The sequence below is a fragment of the Zalophus californianus genome, chromosome 5, assembly GCF_009762305.2.
Source record: "Zalophus californianus isolate mZalCal1 chromosome 5, mZalCal1.pri.v2, whole genome shotgun sequence".
In the NCBI taxonomy this organism is placed as follows: Eukaryota; Metazoa; Chordata; class Mammalia; order Carnivora; family Otariidae; genus Zalophus; species Zalophus californianus.
The window spans coordinates 59,919,086-59,937,406 of record NC_045599.1 but is presented as its reverse complement, the minus strand read 5'-3'; the positions used below and the strand labels follow the sequence as shown (position 1 = coordinate 59,937,406).

At 39.6% G+C, this 18,321-nt stretch overlaps 1 protein-coding gene across 7 annotated transcripts in view; it reads right to left on the bottom strand.

The window, feature by feature from the left end:
* Window positions 1-796: 796 nt before the first annotated feature.
* The window catches only part of JMY (junction mediating and regulatory protein, p53 cofactor), a 106,710-nt gene continuing 89,185 nt past the window's right edge, over window positions 797-18,321 (bottom strand). For 2 of the 7 annotated variants that reach the window (XM_027604818.1, XM_027604820.1), the window contains one exon: window positions 17,260-17,393. Coding sequence is in view for 1 of the 7 variants with exons in the window: in XM_027604819.2 (XP_027460620.1) it covers window positions 17,167-17,393 (227 nt within the window). In the remaining 6 variants the exon portion in view is untranslated. Of the gene's footprint in view, window positions 1,750-2,631; window positions 6,246-10,926; window positions 17,394-18,321 lie in introns of those variants that run through there. The other 5 variants (XR_003521966.2, XR_003521965.2, XR_003521964.2 and 2 more) reach the window with 5 other exon arrangements.

Below are 18,321 nucleotides of genomic sequence, written 5' to 3'. Positions count from 1 at the left end.
GTGAAGAACCTCAGAGACTGTCCTGGCCCACTTCCCAAAGGAAGAAGCTTCAGCCCAGAGAAGGTAAGTGACTGGTACAAGCTAACATAGCCAGAGCGGGGCTACCAGCCACTGTCTTCCAAGTTCTCTCAGTTTCATATTTTGCCAGCTCAGGACTCGCTGAGAAAGTGCAGCTCAAGATCTCTGGCTGTCAAAAGCTAGGTCCTAAACCCAAGCATGTAGCTTGCTGCACTGTTTTTAAAAATGAAAGCTGTAAAATAGTTGGGTTGTAGCTCTAAGAAAGGCAGCAGAATGTCACTTCTGACCTAATGTGAGGAAACGTAAGGATCAGACCTCAGCTTGGGAATGAATGAGAGGCATTTATGATTATTGTAGAACTTGGCAGCAGTAACAAAAGGCTGTTCCATGGTGGAAATGACCGTGTTAAATTTCCATTCTTATTTGCATTTATAAAAGTAAAATAAAATTGTTTCTTGGGTAGGAACATTGTGACTGGAAAATACGTCTTGGTCATTATTGCTCCTTTCACTCTTCATATATTTTTCCTTGATGGCTATTTAAATAGCAGATATTTTATAGAGAGAGAACATTCATCACAACAGCAGATTGTTTTTTTGGAAAGTAGTTAAATTTGTTTTAATTTTTTAGATTTTTTTAAACACATACTGTACTATTAGTTTCAGGGGTACAGGTCTGTGATTCATCAGTCTTACACACTTCACAGCGCTCACCATAGCACATACCCTCCCCCATGTCCATCCCCCAGTTACCCCCTCTTCTCACCCCCGCCCCTCCAGCAACCTTTAGTTTGTTTCCTGAGATTAAGAGTCCTTTATGATTTGTCTCCCTCTCTGGTTTCATCCTGTTTCATTTTTTCCTCTACAACAGCAGGTTCTTGAAGTTGAATCGGATTCTTCCAATGAAGCAGCCCCTGCCTGGGAGTCAACTAGACCTTTCTGGAAGCTCCATGAACAGTCCGGCACAGCTCGATACTCCAGTTGGGCAGGCCCAGCCTTCTCCTCTTGCATCGTGCCCGTCAGTGCCTGGGCAGCAGTGGGGTGCGGGGGGCTGAGAGTCCCAGTGCCATCCGGACAGTGCCCTTGATGCTGGCACCGCTTTGGGGGAGACAGAGATGTGTCAGCTGTGTAACTTAGCAGTGGTCTTGGTTTGGATCGCTTGCTGTGCTGGAGACAGGTTTTGTTCTTCACACAGATTCCCCAGAATAGAAATGGCAGAATTTGACAGAATGGCTGGGATGGGAACTTCAGGAAGAAGACCTCAGGTTGTTAGAATCCCCCTGAGCTGAAGAAGCCGCATCAGCATTCCCCGCCTCTGTGAGGGGACTCCCAGATGACCACATGATACACTTCCCAGAGGTGGCGACGGTGGTGAGATCGCCCTTCCCAATGGTATTATTTTCTGTGCCACTTTGTCTTGCCCGGGGGGTCATGCTGTATCGTGACTGCAGCGAAAACCTGGTGTGTTTCAGACATGCTGGGCAGCGTGGACGAGCCACACTGGTGTCCAACACCTCCCATTCCTGAGCACTGTGAGGGCAGAGACTTGGTCTTCTTGCAACCCCCTCAAATTGCAGATACCTGTATGTCCACAAGGACACATCATCAGCATGTAGTAAATCCTGCTAAATGACAAAATGACTTGTTGAGCAAGTGGATAATGAAAGTAACTCACCTTAAATGTGGACTATGCAGATCATTGTACTAATGATGCAAGAAATCACTGAAAACACTGTGGGAGAAGAACGGAAACGTTTTCTAGAAAACTCAGTAATGATCAGAATAGATGTCACTTTTTTCACGTGTATTAGATAACCATGCACAATTGACGTGGGTCCTTGAACGAATATTCTCTGCTTCACCTCCTCTAATCCTTTGATTTGAAATCATTCCTATCATTGAGGTCAAAGGTGTTTGGGGCATCTGAACTGGATAATTAATTTTCTCCTCCATTTTCTCTTTATTAGTTATAAAGGTAGTCTTTTGCTTACCTAAGAATCAGGTGGATAGGACTGTTATTTCAAGTCACTTTTATTTTTTATTTACTATTTTTTAACTTTTAAGCAGTCTCCACACCCAGCATGAAGCCCAGTGCAGGGCTTGAACTCAGGACCCTGAGATCATGACTTGAGCTGAGATTGAGAATCAAATGCTTAACCAGCTGAGCCACCCGGGTGCCCCATTTATTTACTATTCTTTAATTAGCATGCCAGCATGCTCTAGTGTGTCCCCTCCCCTCCCTTCCCCTCCCTTTCCCTTTGTTTTCTTTTTCTCTCTCTCTCTCTCACTCTCTTTTTTGGACAGGGGTAGGGGTAGAGGGAGACAGAGAGAGAGAGTCTCAAGCAGGCTCAACACCCAGCGCAGAGCCCGACATGGGGCTCGATCTCACAACCCTGAGATCATAACCTGAGTCAATACCAAGAGTCAGATGCCTGACCGACTGAGCCACCCAGGTGCCTCTAGTGTCTCTTACCTTTAAAGAAGTTCACCTATAGGAGCACCTGGGTGGCTCAGTCGTTAGGTGTCTGCCTTCGGCTCAGGTCGTGATCTCAGGGTCCTGGGATCGAGCCCCGCATCGGGCTCCCTGCTCCGCAGGAAGCCTGCTTCTCCCTCTCCCACTCCCCCTGCTTGTGTTCCCTCTCTCGCTGTGTCTCTCTCTGTCAAATAAATAAAATCTTTAAAAAAGCAAAAACAAACAAGTTCACCTTTAATCCTCAGAGCTATTTCTTTTTCACCAAAAAACTCTGAAAAAATTGTGTACTCACAAATTAGCTCCACTTCCTAACTTTCTGTTTGCTCTTCAGATGAAGCCCTGCCTGCTCCACCAGAATTGCGCTCTCCAAGCTAACCAGTAACCTCCATGTCACCCATGCTGGGAGCGTTTCTGAGTCCTCATCTGGCTGGCACTCTCCTCACAGGACCAATCCTTCTCTTGTACATGAAAGAAAACCCAGCTCAAACCGTAGTAAACAAAGGAGTAAGTTTCTTGTATTTTTTTTTTTAATAATTTGCTCCTCTCCACTTCTTTCTACTCCCAGCATCAATCAGATATTGGATTAGCTGAATTAATCCTCTAATTATATTTTCTATTGTTCATCTCCTTAGCCGTTTATTTGACTCAGAGTTCCTGGCCTCTATCTTTTAAACCATGCATTGAATTTGTAGTGTCAGCTGTCATGGTTTTTGGGTCTAAGTGTCATTCACTGTTCTCAGAATATTCCTTTTTATTGTGATACATTCTTGTTTTATAGATACAGTATTTCACCTTCTTTTTTCTGATAGAAGTAATTTTTCCCTCCTAGTCTCTTGTCTCTTTTCCAAGAATTACCTTCTTTAGTTTGTTTTTTGGTCTTTCTTCATTGTGTGGAGACTTCATTGTGATTCTAAGCAGTCTGTTCACATCCTACAGTGAAACCCTGGAGGCTCTGGGGTAAGGGAGGGAGGAAGCCTGGCTGGCTGGTGGCTTTGCGGGTATGTTGATTGGGTGGGAGGCCTGCTTTGTCATTTGGTAACTCTCCATCCCTCCCCACATACAAATATCAACGTGGGATGGTCTTTTCTCTGCGGCCATTTAGTTTCTCCAGAGAGGGATCTTTCAGACTCCTCTGGGAGGTGTAGATGACCAGCCAAGGCCCATCTCAGAACCAAGAAGGAGAAAGCAGCCAGGGGCCTCTGGGTTTCGAAGATAGATTGTAACTTAACCCTACAGGGTTCACCATGCCCCCTGCCTTCCTCTTGTACCTGCTTTTAGTGTCCAGATCTTCTCTGGCTTGTTTATTCCAGAGAATAAACCTCTAGTGTCTTGGAATGGGAAAGGAAGGGCCAGGGAGGTGGGGGATCTGTTGTTTCTGTTGGGAGACTTTTCACCACTCTCCTTTGCACCCTTATACCTCATCCCCACCTTGCAGGGAACACAGTACCTCCAAGTGCCAGGCCCCTCAGCCCTTGGCACACTTGTCAGTACTCACTGCAGACTCTTAGGTCAGCTCCCTCCACTGTTAAATCATTACTTCCTGTGTATCCTGCAGTCACTGACATTTTTTGTCCATAATTTTCTTTTGTTTCTTATTCCTTTACTGCCATGTTAGGGATTTAGGAGGATTTGGCAATAAAAGTATGTTTCAAACCACCGTATTTAACTGAAAGGTCTTTGTTGGCATTCTTTATATTTTTGGATATTTTGATTCTTCAGGATTGCATTTCTGCAGAACGTCAGAAAATAGAAATTCTGCATTTTTTCAGTTGCACCAATTCTCTCTACAAAAAGTAAACATGAAGGTAAGGTTTTTTTTCATTGTTAATATAAAATGTTGCCTATTGCATATTCATTTTGACATGTGAATGAAATTATGTTCTATTAATGAAGGAAATAAATATGATCATTGCTGCTTTTTAGATTGTCCAGGAGCAATCTATTCTAATCTCAGATGTTCTTGCTTCTAAATGACTCAAATCTTTGTGGTTCTTTCTGAGAAATTTTGGCAACATATTTCGGGAGAATAATAATAGCTAACATGTACATATGTGCCAGGCACTCTTCTATTTAATCCATGTAACAACCATATGAAGTAGACATTGTCTCCATTTTACAGACTGAATAAACTGAAGCACAGAGAAGTAATCTGTCCAAATTCACACAGCTCTACCAGATGTCTAGACTCCTTGCAGTTAACCACTATGCCATGCTTTGTTGCAACATCTTTTTATTTAATGAACATTTTAAAGCTCTTCCCATCTACTTCCTCAAAGGAAACTCACAGTATTAAAACACCAAGGAGAGTTTCACACATACACAGACACACACAGCAAATTAAAAGGAGCAAAGTACAGTGTAGACCAGAAGTTTGAGATCAGTTTTTTCTTCCATTGGAGCACTAAATTTGCTCTGATTTCCTGGCAACTAATGAAAAAAATTGAAATGTTAGATTATATTGTTCTCATTGTTTTGTAGAGCAAGCATGCAAATTACTTTGCAGAGAAAAGTTTTTGGCAACTGAATTCTAGAAGCAATTTCTAGAATTCTAATAAAAGAACTCTATATTAGCATTTTTAAAAAATCTTTTTTTATGGTTAAATGTAATACTTAGAAAAATACATAAATATAAATGTATAGCTCACTGAATTATTGTAAAGAGAGCCCCGCCTAACCACACCCTTGTCAAGAAACAGAAGCTTCACAGCCCCAAGGAACACAAACATTACCATTATCATCATTTTTATGGCAATCATCACTTTGCTTATTTTTTTTTTAGTTCTATTACCTAAATATCCTAAACACTATGGTTTAGTTTTGCCTGTTTTTTAACTTAATATGACTGGAATCACATATTCTTTTTGGCCTCTGTTGCTCAGCTTTGTCAGTGAGATTCATGCAGACTGGTCTGTAGAGCTGTATTCACTGTTACTGTTCTCCTGCACTTTACCACATTTTAGGAATATACCACAGTTTGTCCATTCATCCATAGATGGACATTTGGGTTATTCTGGTTGTTGGCTATGATGGAGAATGCTGCTCTAAGCATTCTTGTGTAGGTCTCTGGACTGAAGTGTGCATATTTTAGCCGAGTGTCACAGGGTGAGCACAGACCCAACTTTTGTAGATGACGCTTAGCAAGCTTCCAAAATAGTTGTACAACTGGTATACCACTACTAGTAGTTTCTGAAAGTTCTTTTCTGTATTTTTGTGAACACTGGAAACTGTCAGTCTTTCAAATTGTAACCATTCTTGAGGGTGCACTGGTATCTTATTTTGGTGTAGTGTTCTCCTTATTGCTATTGAGGTAGACCACATCAACCATTTGAATCTCTTCTGTGAATTAACTGCCTACTCAGGTCTCATGCCCAGTTTTCTACTGCATTGTCTTCTTTTCCTTGACTTCTCAAGTTTTTAAACGATAGTTTTTATAGGCTTAATTTTTAGCTGTTTCATACTAGTATATAGAAATTCTGTTGATACTAAAATACCGAATGTCATCAAGCACTTCTTACGAAAGCTGTTTTAATTCAATGGATATTTTTGGGTTTTCTACATACATAACTGTAATACCTGCCAAACAATGTCATTTTTTTCTCTTTCCATCCTTCATCTTTTCTTTTTCCTGCCTAACTGCAATGTTAGTACCTCTGATACAGTAGCAAAAGGAAGTTGTGACAGAGGGAATCCTTGTCTTCTTCAGTCTCAAAGGAGGTTCCGTTTTCTTGTAGTGTATGAGACTTCTCTGTTTGCCACTAGAAAAGAGAAATATTGGAGCAATTTTTATGGACTTTTCACTGCATCAGGCTGAAAGTGATGCTTATTACTGCTTCTTCCATTTCATTGGTCAGAACTAGTTATGTAACTCTTCTCACTGCTATGGGTGCTAGCAGATGTAGGGGGAATCAGTGAATTATCTGATTAGTGTGACTCTGATGGGGCATAAGGTGGGATCTACTCAAGGAAGGGTGGGAAGTCCTCCTGAGGAGATGATACCTCAAGTGGGAACCTGAAGGATGATGTATCGTTTCCTAGGACCGCTGTAACAAAGTACTACAGACAGGGGGCTTAACCAAAAGAAATTTATTGTGTCACAATCTTTGGATGCTAGAAGTCCAAAATCAAGGTGTCAGCAGGGTTCCTTCTGAGGACCTTGAGGGATCTGTCCAGGCCTCTCTCCTCGGCTTGTAGATGGGCACCTTTACTGTATGTCTCTGCACATTACCTTCCCTCTATGCATGTTCATATCATCCCATTTATAAAGATACTAGTCATAGTGGATTAGGCCCACTCTAATACTTTACTTTAACTTGACTACTGCTGTAAAGAACATCTCCACATTCTGAGGGTTAGGACTTCAATATAAGAACTTGGAGGAGACAGATAAGTTGATCATACTAAAAAAGAGAGGGAGAACAATTCTAGAAAGAGGACAGTTCGCATAGGTCCTAAGATAAGAGATTATACATATGGCTAGAGCTCAGTAAGCCATGGGCCTGGTAGGAAGGGTCAAACCACGTCCAGCCTTGGAGGCAGACCATAAGAAGATTTGAGATTTCATTCTAAGTGTAATGGAAAGCAACTGGAGGGTTTTGTGCAGGAGAGAGATATGACCTCACCACTTTGTGGGTGGAGAGTAAGTTGGAAAGAGACAAGAGTGGCAATGGAAGGATCATTTAGGAGGCCAGTGCAGTAGTCTAGTCGAGAGATGGTTGTCTGATAGATAAAGGTAGTAAGGGACAGAGAAAGCAATGGAAGGATGCCAGATATAAAGTGGACCTAGGCTTCAAGGAACTTGGAGAATCGGATGTGGAGGGTGAGGGTGAGAAAGGCAGCAAGGAGAACTTGCAGGTTCCTAACTGCAGAACAGGATGAACTGTGGAAGATGGGCAAACCTGGGAAAGGCTAGGCTTAGGTTTAGATGGGTGGGTCCAGGGCACCATTTTGGACATGTTATGTTAGAGATATGCGTGGGGCATCCAAATGAAGAGACCATCAGGCAGTTGAATACATAAAGATCTAGTGTCCTGAGAAGAGGTATATAGGCCAGAAAAAATCCTAATTGGGAATCATCATAACAGATGTCATTTAAAGCCATGGAAAAGAGTGAGACTAACTAAGAAAAGAGTCATGAAGACTAGAAATAGGTATTTATTTCTACACCTCACCCATCCATGAAAGCTGAAGTATAAAGTCATCATGCTTGTAGCTAATGCAGTGAATGTATTGCTGGAGTTGGTGAGGTAATATGTCGAGGTGTTGCCTTCTGATGATTCAACATAATGTAATACCAAAGCTTAGGTAACATCAGAGAAATTCATAGTTGACATTAGAAAACCTTTTAGAGCAAGTGCTGGGTCACAGTAAACTTATGGTTGCACTTTATGATGGTCCTCGGAAGTGCTGACAGAAGAGGCAATAGAGTTAACATTGTTTCAAAAATTGTGGAATTGACTGTATACTTGCCCAGGAAGGCCACCCTATTTCTGAAAAGAGGTAGGTCACAAAGTGGCCTACCGGGAAGACCAAATAATTTTTTTTTTTTAAGATTTTATTTGAGAGAGAGAGAGAACAAGCAGGGGGAGGAAGAGGGAGAAGCAGACTCCCTGCTGAGCAGGGATTCCCTATGTAGGGCTCGATCCCAGGACCCTGGGATCTTGACCTGAGCTGAAGGCAGACGCTTAACCGACTGAGCCACCTAGGCGCCCCAAGACCAAATAATTTTAAGTAGATCTGAATTCCTAGGAAACTTGTACGTTTACTCAAATATCCCACAGGTTTTGGTCTTTCTTTAAGCATGAAAAAGATTATTTTGGCCTACAACATGTCTGGGATATTGATGCCAACTGGACTACTTACACCATAGAACCATAGTATGGCTTTTTCATAATGTAATTTTGAGTAAGATTATGTCACGATATGCCCATGATGGCTACAGGCGTTAAGTTTCTGCCTGTCTTTTCTCCCAAGTCACTTAATGATGTTAATTTATTCCTCTAGCTTAAGTGTATATCCACACACTGTACCACACGCACAAAATTAAAAATTCAGAGTAGGGTTTATATTATTCTAAATCTTTCATAAGAAGTTTTAGGAGTAACTATATGAGTGATTCCTGCCAGACTTCACTCTTTACATTAAAAAAGGATTACGAACAACATAAGGTTTCTTGTAGTTTGCCAGTCTTTCATCATCATTGATGACATATACAAAGCGTCTGTTGATGGGAGGTATTGAGCACCCTTGGGGATAACTAATTGTTCGTGGTAGTAAACTATTCCAACAGAAATTGGCCAGTGGGTTTAATTGCTCTTAAGGCTTTTCTTCAAAATCCATATTCATAGACTTGCAATGACTTGATTAAAGCAATATTAATTAATTAGATTAAAGCAATTTTTAATATTATTTCAATATAAAGGGCCTCCAGATAAGGTCGATATAGCAAGACATTTACTGAGGGTTGAAAGAACTTGAACTGGCCAGTCACTGGGAATGTTGTAGCTCCAGAAGCATCTGAATAGAAAGAAGTTGCTGAAGGGGTACCTGGGTGGCTCAGTCAGTCGAGCGTCCAACTCGATTTCAGCTCAGGTTGTGATCTAGGGGTCCTGGGACAGAGCCCTGTGCTCAGGGGGGACGTCAGCGTGCAGATTCTTTCTCCCTCTGCTCCTCCCCCAACTTGTGTGTGCTCTAATTAATCTTTAAAAAATAAAAAAGGTTGCTGAGGCTGAGTAAGAGTCCCAGCTTCTGCAGCTTGGAGACATCACTGTGAGACAGGTAACTGTGTAGGCATATATTGTGTGGGGATAAAGATGTTCCTGACTCCCCCTGCAGAAACTGTGGTGTGGGGACCAAGTTTCCTCCATCTACACCACCTGTTAGCCCTGTGACTAACCATAATTACCGTCTGTAACTGACTTTATTTGAATTTACATCTTGATGTCTTTCATACTTTATTTTTATACTTCTTGAAAATTTTTATTGAGTTTCTCTAGCACATCTCAACACAGGAGACTCGGGTCTAGTTATAGCCTAGAATGAGCTCTTTTCAAGACAGTCTAAAATTAAAAGCTGAGCACTTGGACCTTACAGGGTTGAGAGTGAAGTTGAAGTTGCTGTGGGAAATGATGGAGGGGTTAAACCGAAGCTGCAAATGTAGTAGCAGTCACTGTGGACAATTTAATACCTAAACCCTTTTATTTCTCGCTCTGCCTCAAATGATGAGTAACATTTTTTAAATTTTTTATTATGTTCATCACTGTACATTACATCATTAGTTTTTGATGTGATGAGTAACATTTATAGAATCATGAAGAATAGATCAGATTTTGTAACTCCTCTTACATCTTAACTTTCTTATTCCCCTACTTCCAGTGTTCTAAGGATGTTGACACACCAGAGGGGTCATGCTTGCCCATGTGCTTTCCAAATTAACATTCAATGGATGGAATTTAGATGGTGTCAACAGAAAAGCATTTTAGGCAGACACGTGTGCAGGTGGAAAGGCACGAGATGAGCATGTGAAATGGAGATGCTACAGCTAAGGGCTCAGAAAGGAGACCGGAGTCTGCTCACGGAAACCCTTGTACATTGGTGCATGTTTACCCTAGCCAGTATGGAGGCAGGGAATCTAGGACCATACTGACTGCACTGCAAGCCTGGCCATTGGAATTAATGACAGGGACGAATATGAGATCGGAAAGATGCTTGATGGCCTGACTCTATGGAGTCATTCCCAGCAACAGCCGAGAGTGGACAGAGGGAGGCACGAGGGAGGAAGGGAGGCACGAAGTAGGAGGCGGCTGTGAGTAGAGGACAGACCCAGGATGAACTCAGGGAGAGTGAATGGGTCATCAGCCTGTTAGACGTTAAGCAGTTGACTGCCAACTTCAGAGAACTAGGAGAGCGCACAACTGGTAAGCAAGAGGATCTTGTGAATGGGCAAGATTATTGGTGGAGAGATCTGGAGAAAATGCCAACAGCAAGGAACAAAGTTTTTGATGAGCAACAAAGTTGTAGGGTCTCTCTGAAAAGGGTATGAATGTAGTAACTTGGCAGAGAGGCAGAGTGCTTGGGAAATAAGATCAAACTTCACTGTCAGAATGTGATGGACTGTTGGTATTTTTGCACCGAAGAATTCTAAACCTCTCCCAAACAGCTTCCTGTAGCAAAGAACTCATGAGGTTTTCATCCAGCTTATGGAATTCAGCAAGGTCAGGATGAATGACAGTTGTAAAGGACTGAGGAATTCTATCAGGCCTAGATTTCCAAGAGATTTTTTTTTTTTTTACCTTAGTAAAGATGGCTAGTCCAACAGAGAGGTTACCCAGGGAGGCTATCCTAAGCCAGCCACACCCTGACTTCATAAGGGTGAACTAGGTACTAGGATTCTTCTGAAGTACTGTGTTGAGAGTTGTATTAATGTATCTAAGTTTAATTCAGAGATGATATTCTGCCAGTTTGGCTAGATCTCCTCTTATTAAATCCATTCTCTACATTATCGTAGAAAAACCATCCAGTAAATCAAAGCCTTCTGGCTAGTTTCAGATTTATTTGCAGAGGGAATACATAGAATTAATTTCTCCCTTGGGAGAAATTTCTCACTTCTTACTACAGAATCCTGAAATTGGCAAAGTACCAAAGCCCACTGTGTTCAGCCCATCGTTTTATAAATGATGGCTTGGGGAAGGCAGAAATAAATTATTTAATACCAGGCTGTGAACTTTCTCACATAGGAACTAGATAGCCCCAGTAATAAAAAATCAGAAACAAGAATTCTGTTATCTAAGGGAGCAAAAGTGATTTGAACTGCCCAGGGAGAGATGGAACTGGAGCCCTTACCTGGGGACTGAGCAGCACCAGGGACCCGCCCTTAAACGTGTGCCTCTTGTATGATGGGGGCTGTATCAAGTCAGCATCAGATAAGGGGAGCTGCTGGGTTCCGGTTAAGCTGGTCCTATGTTTAAGTGTAAAGCCAATAATCTCAAATTTAAATAGTCACAGATGATGGCTTGCTAAAATGAAAGGCATTTAAAGATCTTCCAAATTCTGGAAGTCAACATCGCCAAACTATGTGGATAGCTACACAAACAACATGAGTAAGGCTTTTATTAGCATAAATTCGGCAACTGTTAAAATACTTCATTATAAATAGTAGTCAGGAAGAGGCAGAAGTACAAGGGTAGAGAGTCTCCAAAGCCTGTTCATAATGTCACAGCAAATTCACAACTTGCTGTGCTCCTTCTATTTGAAATGAAGTGACAATATCTACCAGTGCTATTTTAAACAAACAAAATGAAGTTAACTCAATAAATACCTTTTATTAAAGAAAAAAAGGAATATTGTTAAGCACCAAAACTGTATGTTGTTACACTGCATGTACAAGAAGAGAAAGTGATTGCAATACTTGCTGTACAAGTACTTAACTCTGAAGTCATGAGTGTAAAAAACATGAAAATACAAAGCAATACAATAATTACAACGCAGAAAAGTTGCACTAAGGAGCAAAAGGCAACAGTCAAAACAATTATTGGAGATTTCAGAGTATTGCTATAAATGCCTGCTTAGTTTTTTCTTTGTACTTTTAATACTTTAGAATATTAATGGAGCATATTTAAGTATTGTAAATTTGCAAAGAGTTGGCATTTACAATACACTGTGCACACTTCCATTTAATGTACGGTGTTAAAGCCTCTTTAAAAGCCAAGCACAATGTGCTAGTGTTTTGCTTCTACCATTATAATATTGCACAAAGCTAGTAAATGGTGAATTGGTTTGCCATTGTAATTTTCACTTAACCAGAAAGGCTAAAAAACATGTCAGTTTCAGTAGCCCTAATGGGCTTTAATCATGCAAAATGATCTGTAGCCTTCCATTTTTCACAAACTATATATTATGGTTTCACACTTGGCAAGACATACAGTACGAGAAACTCAACGAGACAGTGGGGATTCTGTCCAAGTTAAAGAAGTCAGAAGTCACTGTCTGGGTGGTATTGTCTATCCCTCTTGGTTCACAATTGAAGGGAAAATGCCATCTTGTGACCATGAAGACTTCTTAAAACCAATATAATTAGTACTGGGAAAAGCTAGAATAACTTGTTACACTCTTGGATAGTTAACCATAGAACATGCAAGTTTAAGAAAAAAAACCCAAAACTTCCCTTGTTAAAATTCACCTCTATAACCAACACCCATACCTTTGTGTATACATCTAAAAATGACTTTCCACGGTCTTTCCTCTCCACCCTTAACTCCCCCAAATTGAGCCACCCTTAGTTATACCTGACTTTTAAAAAAACCAACAAAAAACTTTCCCTTAACTCTCAAAACAAATGACTGCTTTGAGATTCAATGTGAAATAGCATTGATGAAATATTTATTATATGTCAACCTCTGAGGTATCTTCTGTACATGCACCTTAACAGTGGCATAATAAAAGTGGGGAAGGGGAAAAACATTTATGAATTTGAATTCAATCAAACCCCTCAAATACCAAGCTGTACATTTATATTTGTGGGTAAAACAATGTTTTAGAGTGACCGTATCTTCCAAATAACCCAATGGGCAAACATGTCACACACGCGCGCACACACACAGGACCCCGATTCCCTCTCACCCTTAAAAAAAAAAACTCCTCTGTTTACATACATGATAGTTTAGGCAGCAATATGAACTCATTTTGTAGGAAAAACTTTTAAATTAGACTATAGGATGAAAAATACCATTGCTTCAACTTACAAAGCAATTAGGCAGAGATCCCTCTTTATGTGCTTAAAATAAAGAGCACTTTGCAGCAAAGTTCAGAAGTAACTACTGAATTGTTCAGGAGCACTAAATAAATGCAATATGCTCCAACAGTAAGGTGCTTCTACTCTCTTACCACTTCCATCTGGAATATATCTTGCTGGTCAATCCTCTAACACTAAGCATAGCTCTTCTTGTATGCTAAGCTATAAATGTGAAATAAAATCTGTTTAAAATGCACATTTAACTTTATATTATCATTTAAATTCAGTGCAAGAATTAGGTAAAACTTGTTAAGGTTTCTGCTCTCATTATCAAATGGTTAATGCATCTGCCACGGTTTTTAAATGTTTTACAGCTGTTCAAAACGATTTCTTACAAATAACCTGGTAATAATGTATATGAAATCTGAACTCCCTGATAAGGCCTTTAAAGGACCCCTTACTATAGTACTTTACAGGTTGGTATCTGATACGATGTGCATACTAAAATAAATTATAAAGGTTAAAAAAAAACAACCAAAACCCCAAAACTTTGTATTTAGTGGAAGAAAAAAACTTTCCTTATGCTAAGACTAAACTGACTTAGGCATTGACTTAAATTTATACACAAACTCAATGAATGCAATTAAAAAATGGAATCTTAAGGAATGTGTAAAATTAAATTGTGTTAATTGTACACTGGTCCCATTCCAAACAGAGGATGCTGCCTGTTCATTTTTGTTCCACTGATAGGTTTAATTCTTAGTGCCTGCTATGGCCTAAGTACGCCTCAGAATTTAACACATTTTATGGCAAAGTGGCCATGCCATATGTTACCAAAAATTGCTACACAGTTCAGCTTTTAGAAACGAGGATTTTTGCCCCCTCATTTTACACAGTAAATCAAAGTGCAGAAAATTCCCTACGGTTTCATGTAATGAGGAAAACCCCACTTTCCCACTGTGGAAAATACGATATACCTGGTCAACATTTACGGCTGAATCTAAATTTGTTTAAAAATACACATTAAGAGATCTTTCAGTTCCTCAATGAACAACTAGGGAATGATTGTTTTTATGCTGCTCACAAACTCAAAACCTATAAAACATGTATCAAGTAAGCAAGACAATTGCTCATCTTTTAAAAATCCTCTTTAGCCAGGAATTTCACCACACTGCCCCACCATAGTACCACCCAGATTTGAGATTAGGAATACCTTTTCTATATGTACCACATTGGTTATATACACAGCATTTTGACTGTAAGTGGGAGAACTGTTTAAAAATGGCATTCAAGTGAGCAGTAATCTTAACCTTAAAATATCCTCAAGTTATCTCTTTCCCTATTTAAAATTTATTAGTCGAGACTAGATTGGTAAATGAACTTCTAAAGTGATTCAGCACAAACAAGGAGTTGTTTGTGTATTCTTATGACAGAAATGACACATTGAGATGTAACTCTCAAATATTTTAAGCCATATAAATAGTATGGGCAAGTGTGGAACTTGAAATATGTGATCATCTGTAACTACCATCCTAATTAAATATATTAGAATTTAATAAGAGCAAAGACACTTTTTTTTTTTTAAGGGCGGTGGGGGGGGGGAGGAAGGGGGAATAACCATGCTTACAGAATTGTTGGGTTCCAAACTGCATTAAAATTAACATGAGGAGGGCACCTGGGTGGCTCAGTTGGTTAAGCGACTGCCTTCGCGGCTCAGGTCATGATCCTGGAGTCCCGGGATTGAGTCCCACATTGGGCTCCCTGCTCAGCGGGGAGCCTGCTTCTTCTGATCCCATGCTCTTTCTCTCTCAAATAAAATCTTAAACATAAGGAAAAAAATTAACTTGAGGATTCAACCAGTAATCTCATCCTGGACAAGTGGACTGTACTTATTTGAAATTTTAACACTGTGAGAACTCCAAAGGTGGATGATCTGCAGTAACTTGTAATTCTGTGCAAGTAGGAATCTGAATCTTAAGGATGGAAAATAGGTGTGGTGGAGAAAGTTTATTTAGCAGAGAATAAGTACAGCTGGTTGTAAACAAGGGTTTGCTTTAACCTACTCATCAAGTGAGATAATCTTCATGAAGTGCCACAGTGGGATGTACTCAGAGTTGTGGATGCACCCCCAAAAGGATTCACAGGGGTCTGTACCCCCTCCAGAGTACTACAGACTTACTAGAACATGGTTCTGGAAGACAAATCACAGTACCCATTTCTAAGTGAGCCTGTTTTTTAATGGAATCCCAGCTGTAACACTAAATAGGGAGCAAATTCCTGACATATAAAAGTTCTAGTGCTTTTGCTGTTAATTTAATGTTAAGTTCTCCTGTATTTTTCTAAATATCAATGAATGAAACACCAAACTTATTCATAAGCATCCAAAGGCTTAAAACTGATACATGATTTTTTTTAAGGTTTGCAAATTTGCTTAAACTTTTTTGCCAAATTATATTAATCAAACCAATCATTATTTTGGTTGAAAAGCACGCTTCAATGCTTTACTGAAGCAAACGGGGAAAATTCCACACCCACCTCCCCCACTGTGCGATAAAGATTAAGTCTCTATACTAGATATATATTTTAACCTTCCAAGGTAAGATATAGAAATAATACAAGAAAACTAACGTATTGTGTAAAAACTGTGCAAAAGCTCCTACTCTCATCAATAAACAGAAAATTTTCTCCATAATCATTTTAAAGGAAATACATCTTAAAGTGACCAAAGGTGTAAGCATGTTTTCTCTCTTCTGAAAAACCAATTCATATGCATTGGAGGACTTTTACTCTGGGACTGCTTTCTGGGTCTAGGCCAGAGAAATGCCTCGGAAGAAATAAAGTTCTTTTTGGTACATCAGTCCTTACTTAACTCCCTTCATATAAAGGCCAACATCTCTCTGATGCAGAATTACACTCTACAGAATACTACAGACCGAGTCTGCCATATATACCTTCATTCAAGCCCACAACACTCCTGCTGAGAATTCATAATGGCTCCATTCATATAAATGTGCCCTTCGGGGTGCCATTATGGCAAACTCAGCACCTGGAACTACATACGTATGTTTTAAAAGGTCTCCTAACAGTAATAAAGGCGCTCTCCCCAAATTCCACTCAAAACATGTGAAGATAGTGAAATGCTATCCAAGGAGGCTTTTCTGCCTGTCTACTTTCTGCATACTTGTAGAGCACACTTCACTGTGGAGCATAAAAAGAAAAACTTAAATGGTGCATGTTAAACAGACTTAAGATCTGCATCCCTATTATTGAATCCTCATTTTTGATTCTCAATAGGAAAGTCATGTTGAATTACACTAATCAAGCAATCGTTCAAACAAAAGGACTAAAAATAATCTGAAATATTATCAAGTTACAAAGTATTGCTTTTCATAAACAAAGCTGCACATGAAATTCAAACTATTATAAATTCACAATTATGAAGAGCTATTTAAAAGCATGGAAATTTTTACTTCAAAACCTTACAAAGTGTGAGAGTATGTGGTCTTTTAAAAATATGCCATGTTAAATGTATCATGTTGTGGTAAACACATTAAGTGTATCTCCATGGTTATATATCTTTTCAGATGTTGAACATCTTTATGAAAATTCCTTTGGAGATGAGTAATGTGGAAATTTTCAGTGCATTTCCATCTGATTCTTTCCAATTCCTGTCCTATAGCTATCATGATAAACTTCTTTTTCAGAGTGTCCCGACTATTTATACGAGCTGATACAGAAGAAGCTCTGTGTTTTCAAGCAGAGGACTATTCAGTGCACTTAAAGATGGATTTCAAAGCAGTCCCGATACAGCTCACAGTAGGTCTCTGTCAACCCAGTGTTCTTCAAACTCAGAGCAACCCCCTAGCTTGACTGGCCACTACGAAGATGTACGTGGGTGGACAGGAAGGGAAGGTGCTTAAAAAACCAGGCATCTCTGGAAGGCCTTTTCTTCATTGCATCAGGAACACTGCACATCTAAAACTCATGTTAACCACCAATATTGGAATGACTGGAAAAGCGTTAACTTGCCAATTGTGCTTCCATTTTTTCATAGCACTGAGCCAACACACTTTGCATCTAATGGAATCCAGTTGGGAAATCACACATTTAAAATTTTGTTTTCCAAAAAAATCTTTGATCTTCAACTGTAGGTGTTTTTTTCTTTCTGTTGAGTCACCTGTTTACAAACAAAAATATACAGTGTATTAAAAAATATTTACTTACTAAAGACTGTGGTCTTTTAAAAATATGCCATGTTAAATGTATCATGTTGTTGTAAACACATATATGTTCCCACACAACTTTTGCAGTATCTGGCACTGATATTTCTTATAAATGGCCATTTGTAAAGACAGTATATAAGAGACATGTTTTAAAAAAAATGCGTTGGGCGCCTGGGTGGCTCAGTTGGTTAAGCGACTGCCTTAGGCTCAGGTCATGATCCTGGAGTCCTGGGATCGAGTCCCGCATCGGGCTCCCGGCTCAGCAGGGAGTCTGCCTCTCCCTCTGACCCTCCCCCCTCTCATGTACACTCTCTCTCTCTCTCTCTCATTCTCACTCTCTCAAAATAAATAATAAATCTTAAAAAATTTTAAAAAAATAAAAAAATGCGTTTGTATTCTTAAAGCAATAAAAATGGAAACAAAATAATTAGAATACAACTTTGAACACTTAGAAGGTTGTATGTTAGATTCACTTTTATTCAATTTTGTCAGAACTACACAATAAAAAGGACCAAATACAACCTAAAATGCCAGCCTCATAAACTGCCAGTCTAATGATATTTTAAAAATTCACGAGAAAGTGAGTTTTTTGTTATACTGACATGTAGAGGACAGGATTAGTACCGGTCTTCAGAGAGATGTTTTAGCTAAGTTCCAGAATAGTTGTATTCGACATCTATTGCTTACACACTGCACAGGAGCACTTATATGAAAAACCCACTTGGCAGATAAAAAGGAACATGTACATAAATCAAGTCCTAACTTATTTTTATAGTTCTGCATTACCTAATACCGTAGCTACGTGTGGCTTTGGAGAACCTGCAATGTGGCCAATGTGATTGAGAAAGTGAATTTTTAATTTGATTTAAATTAAAATCTGAA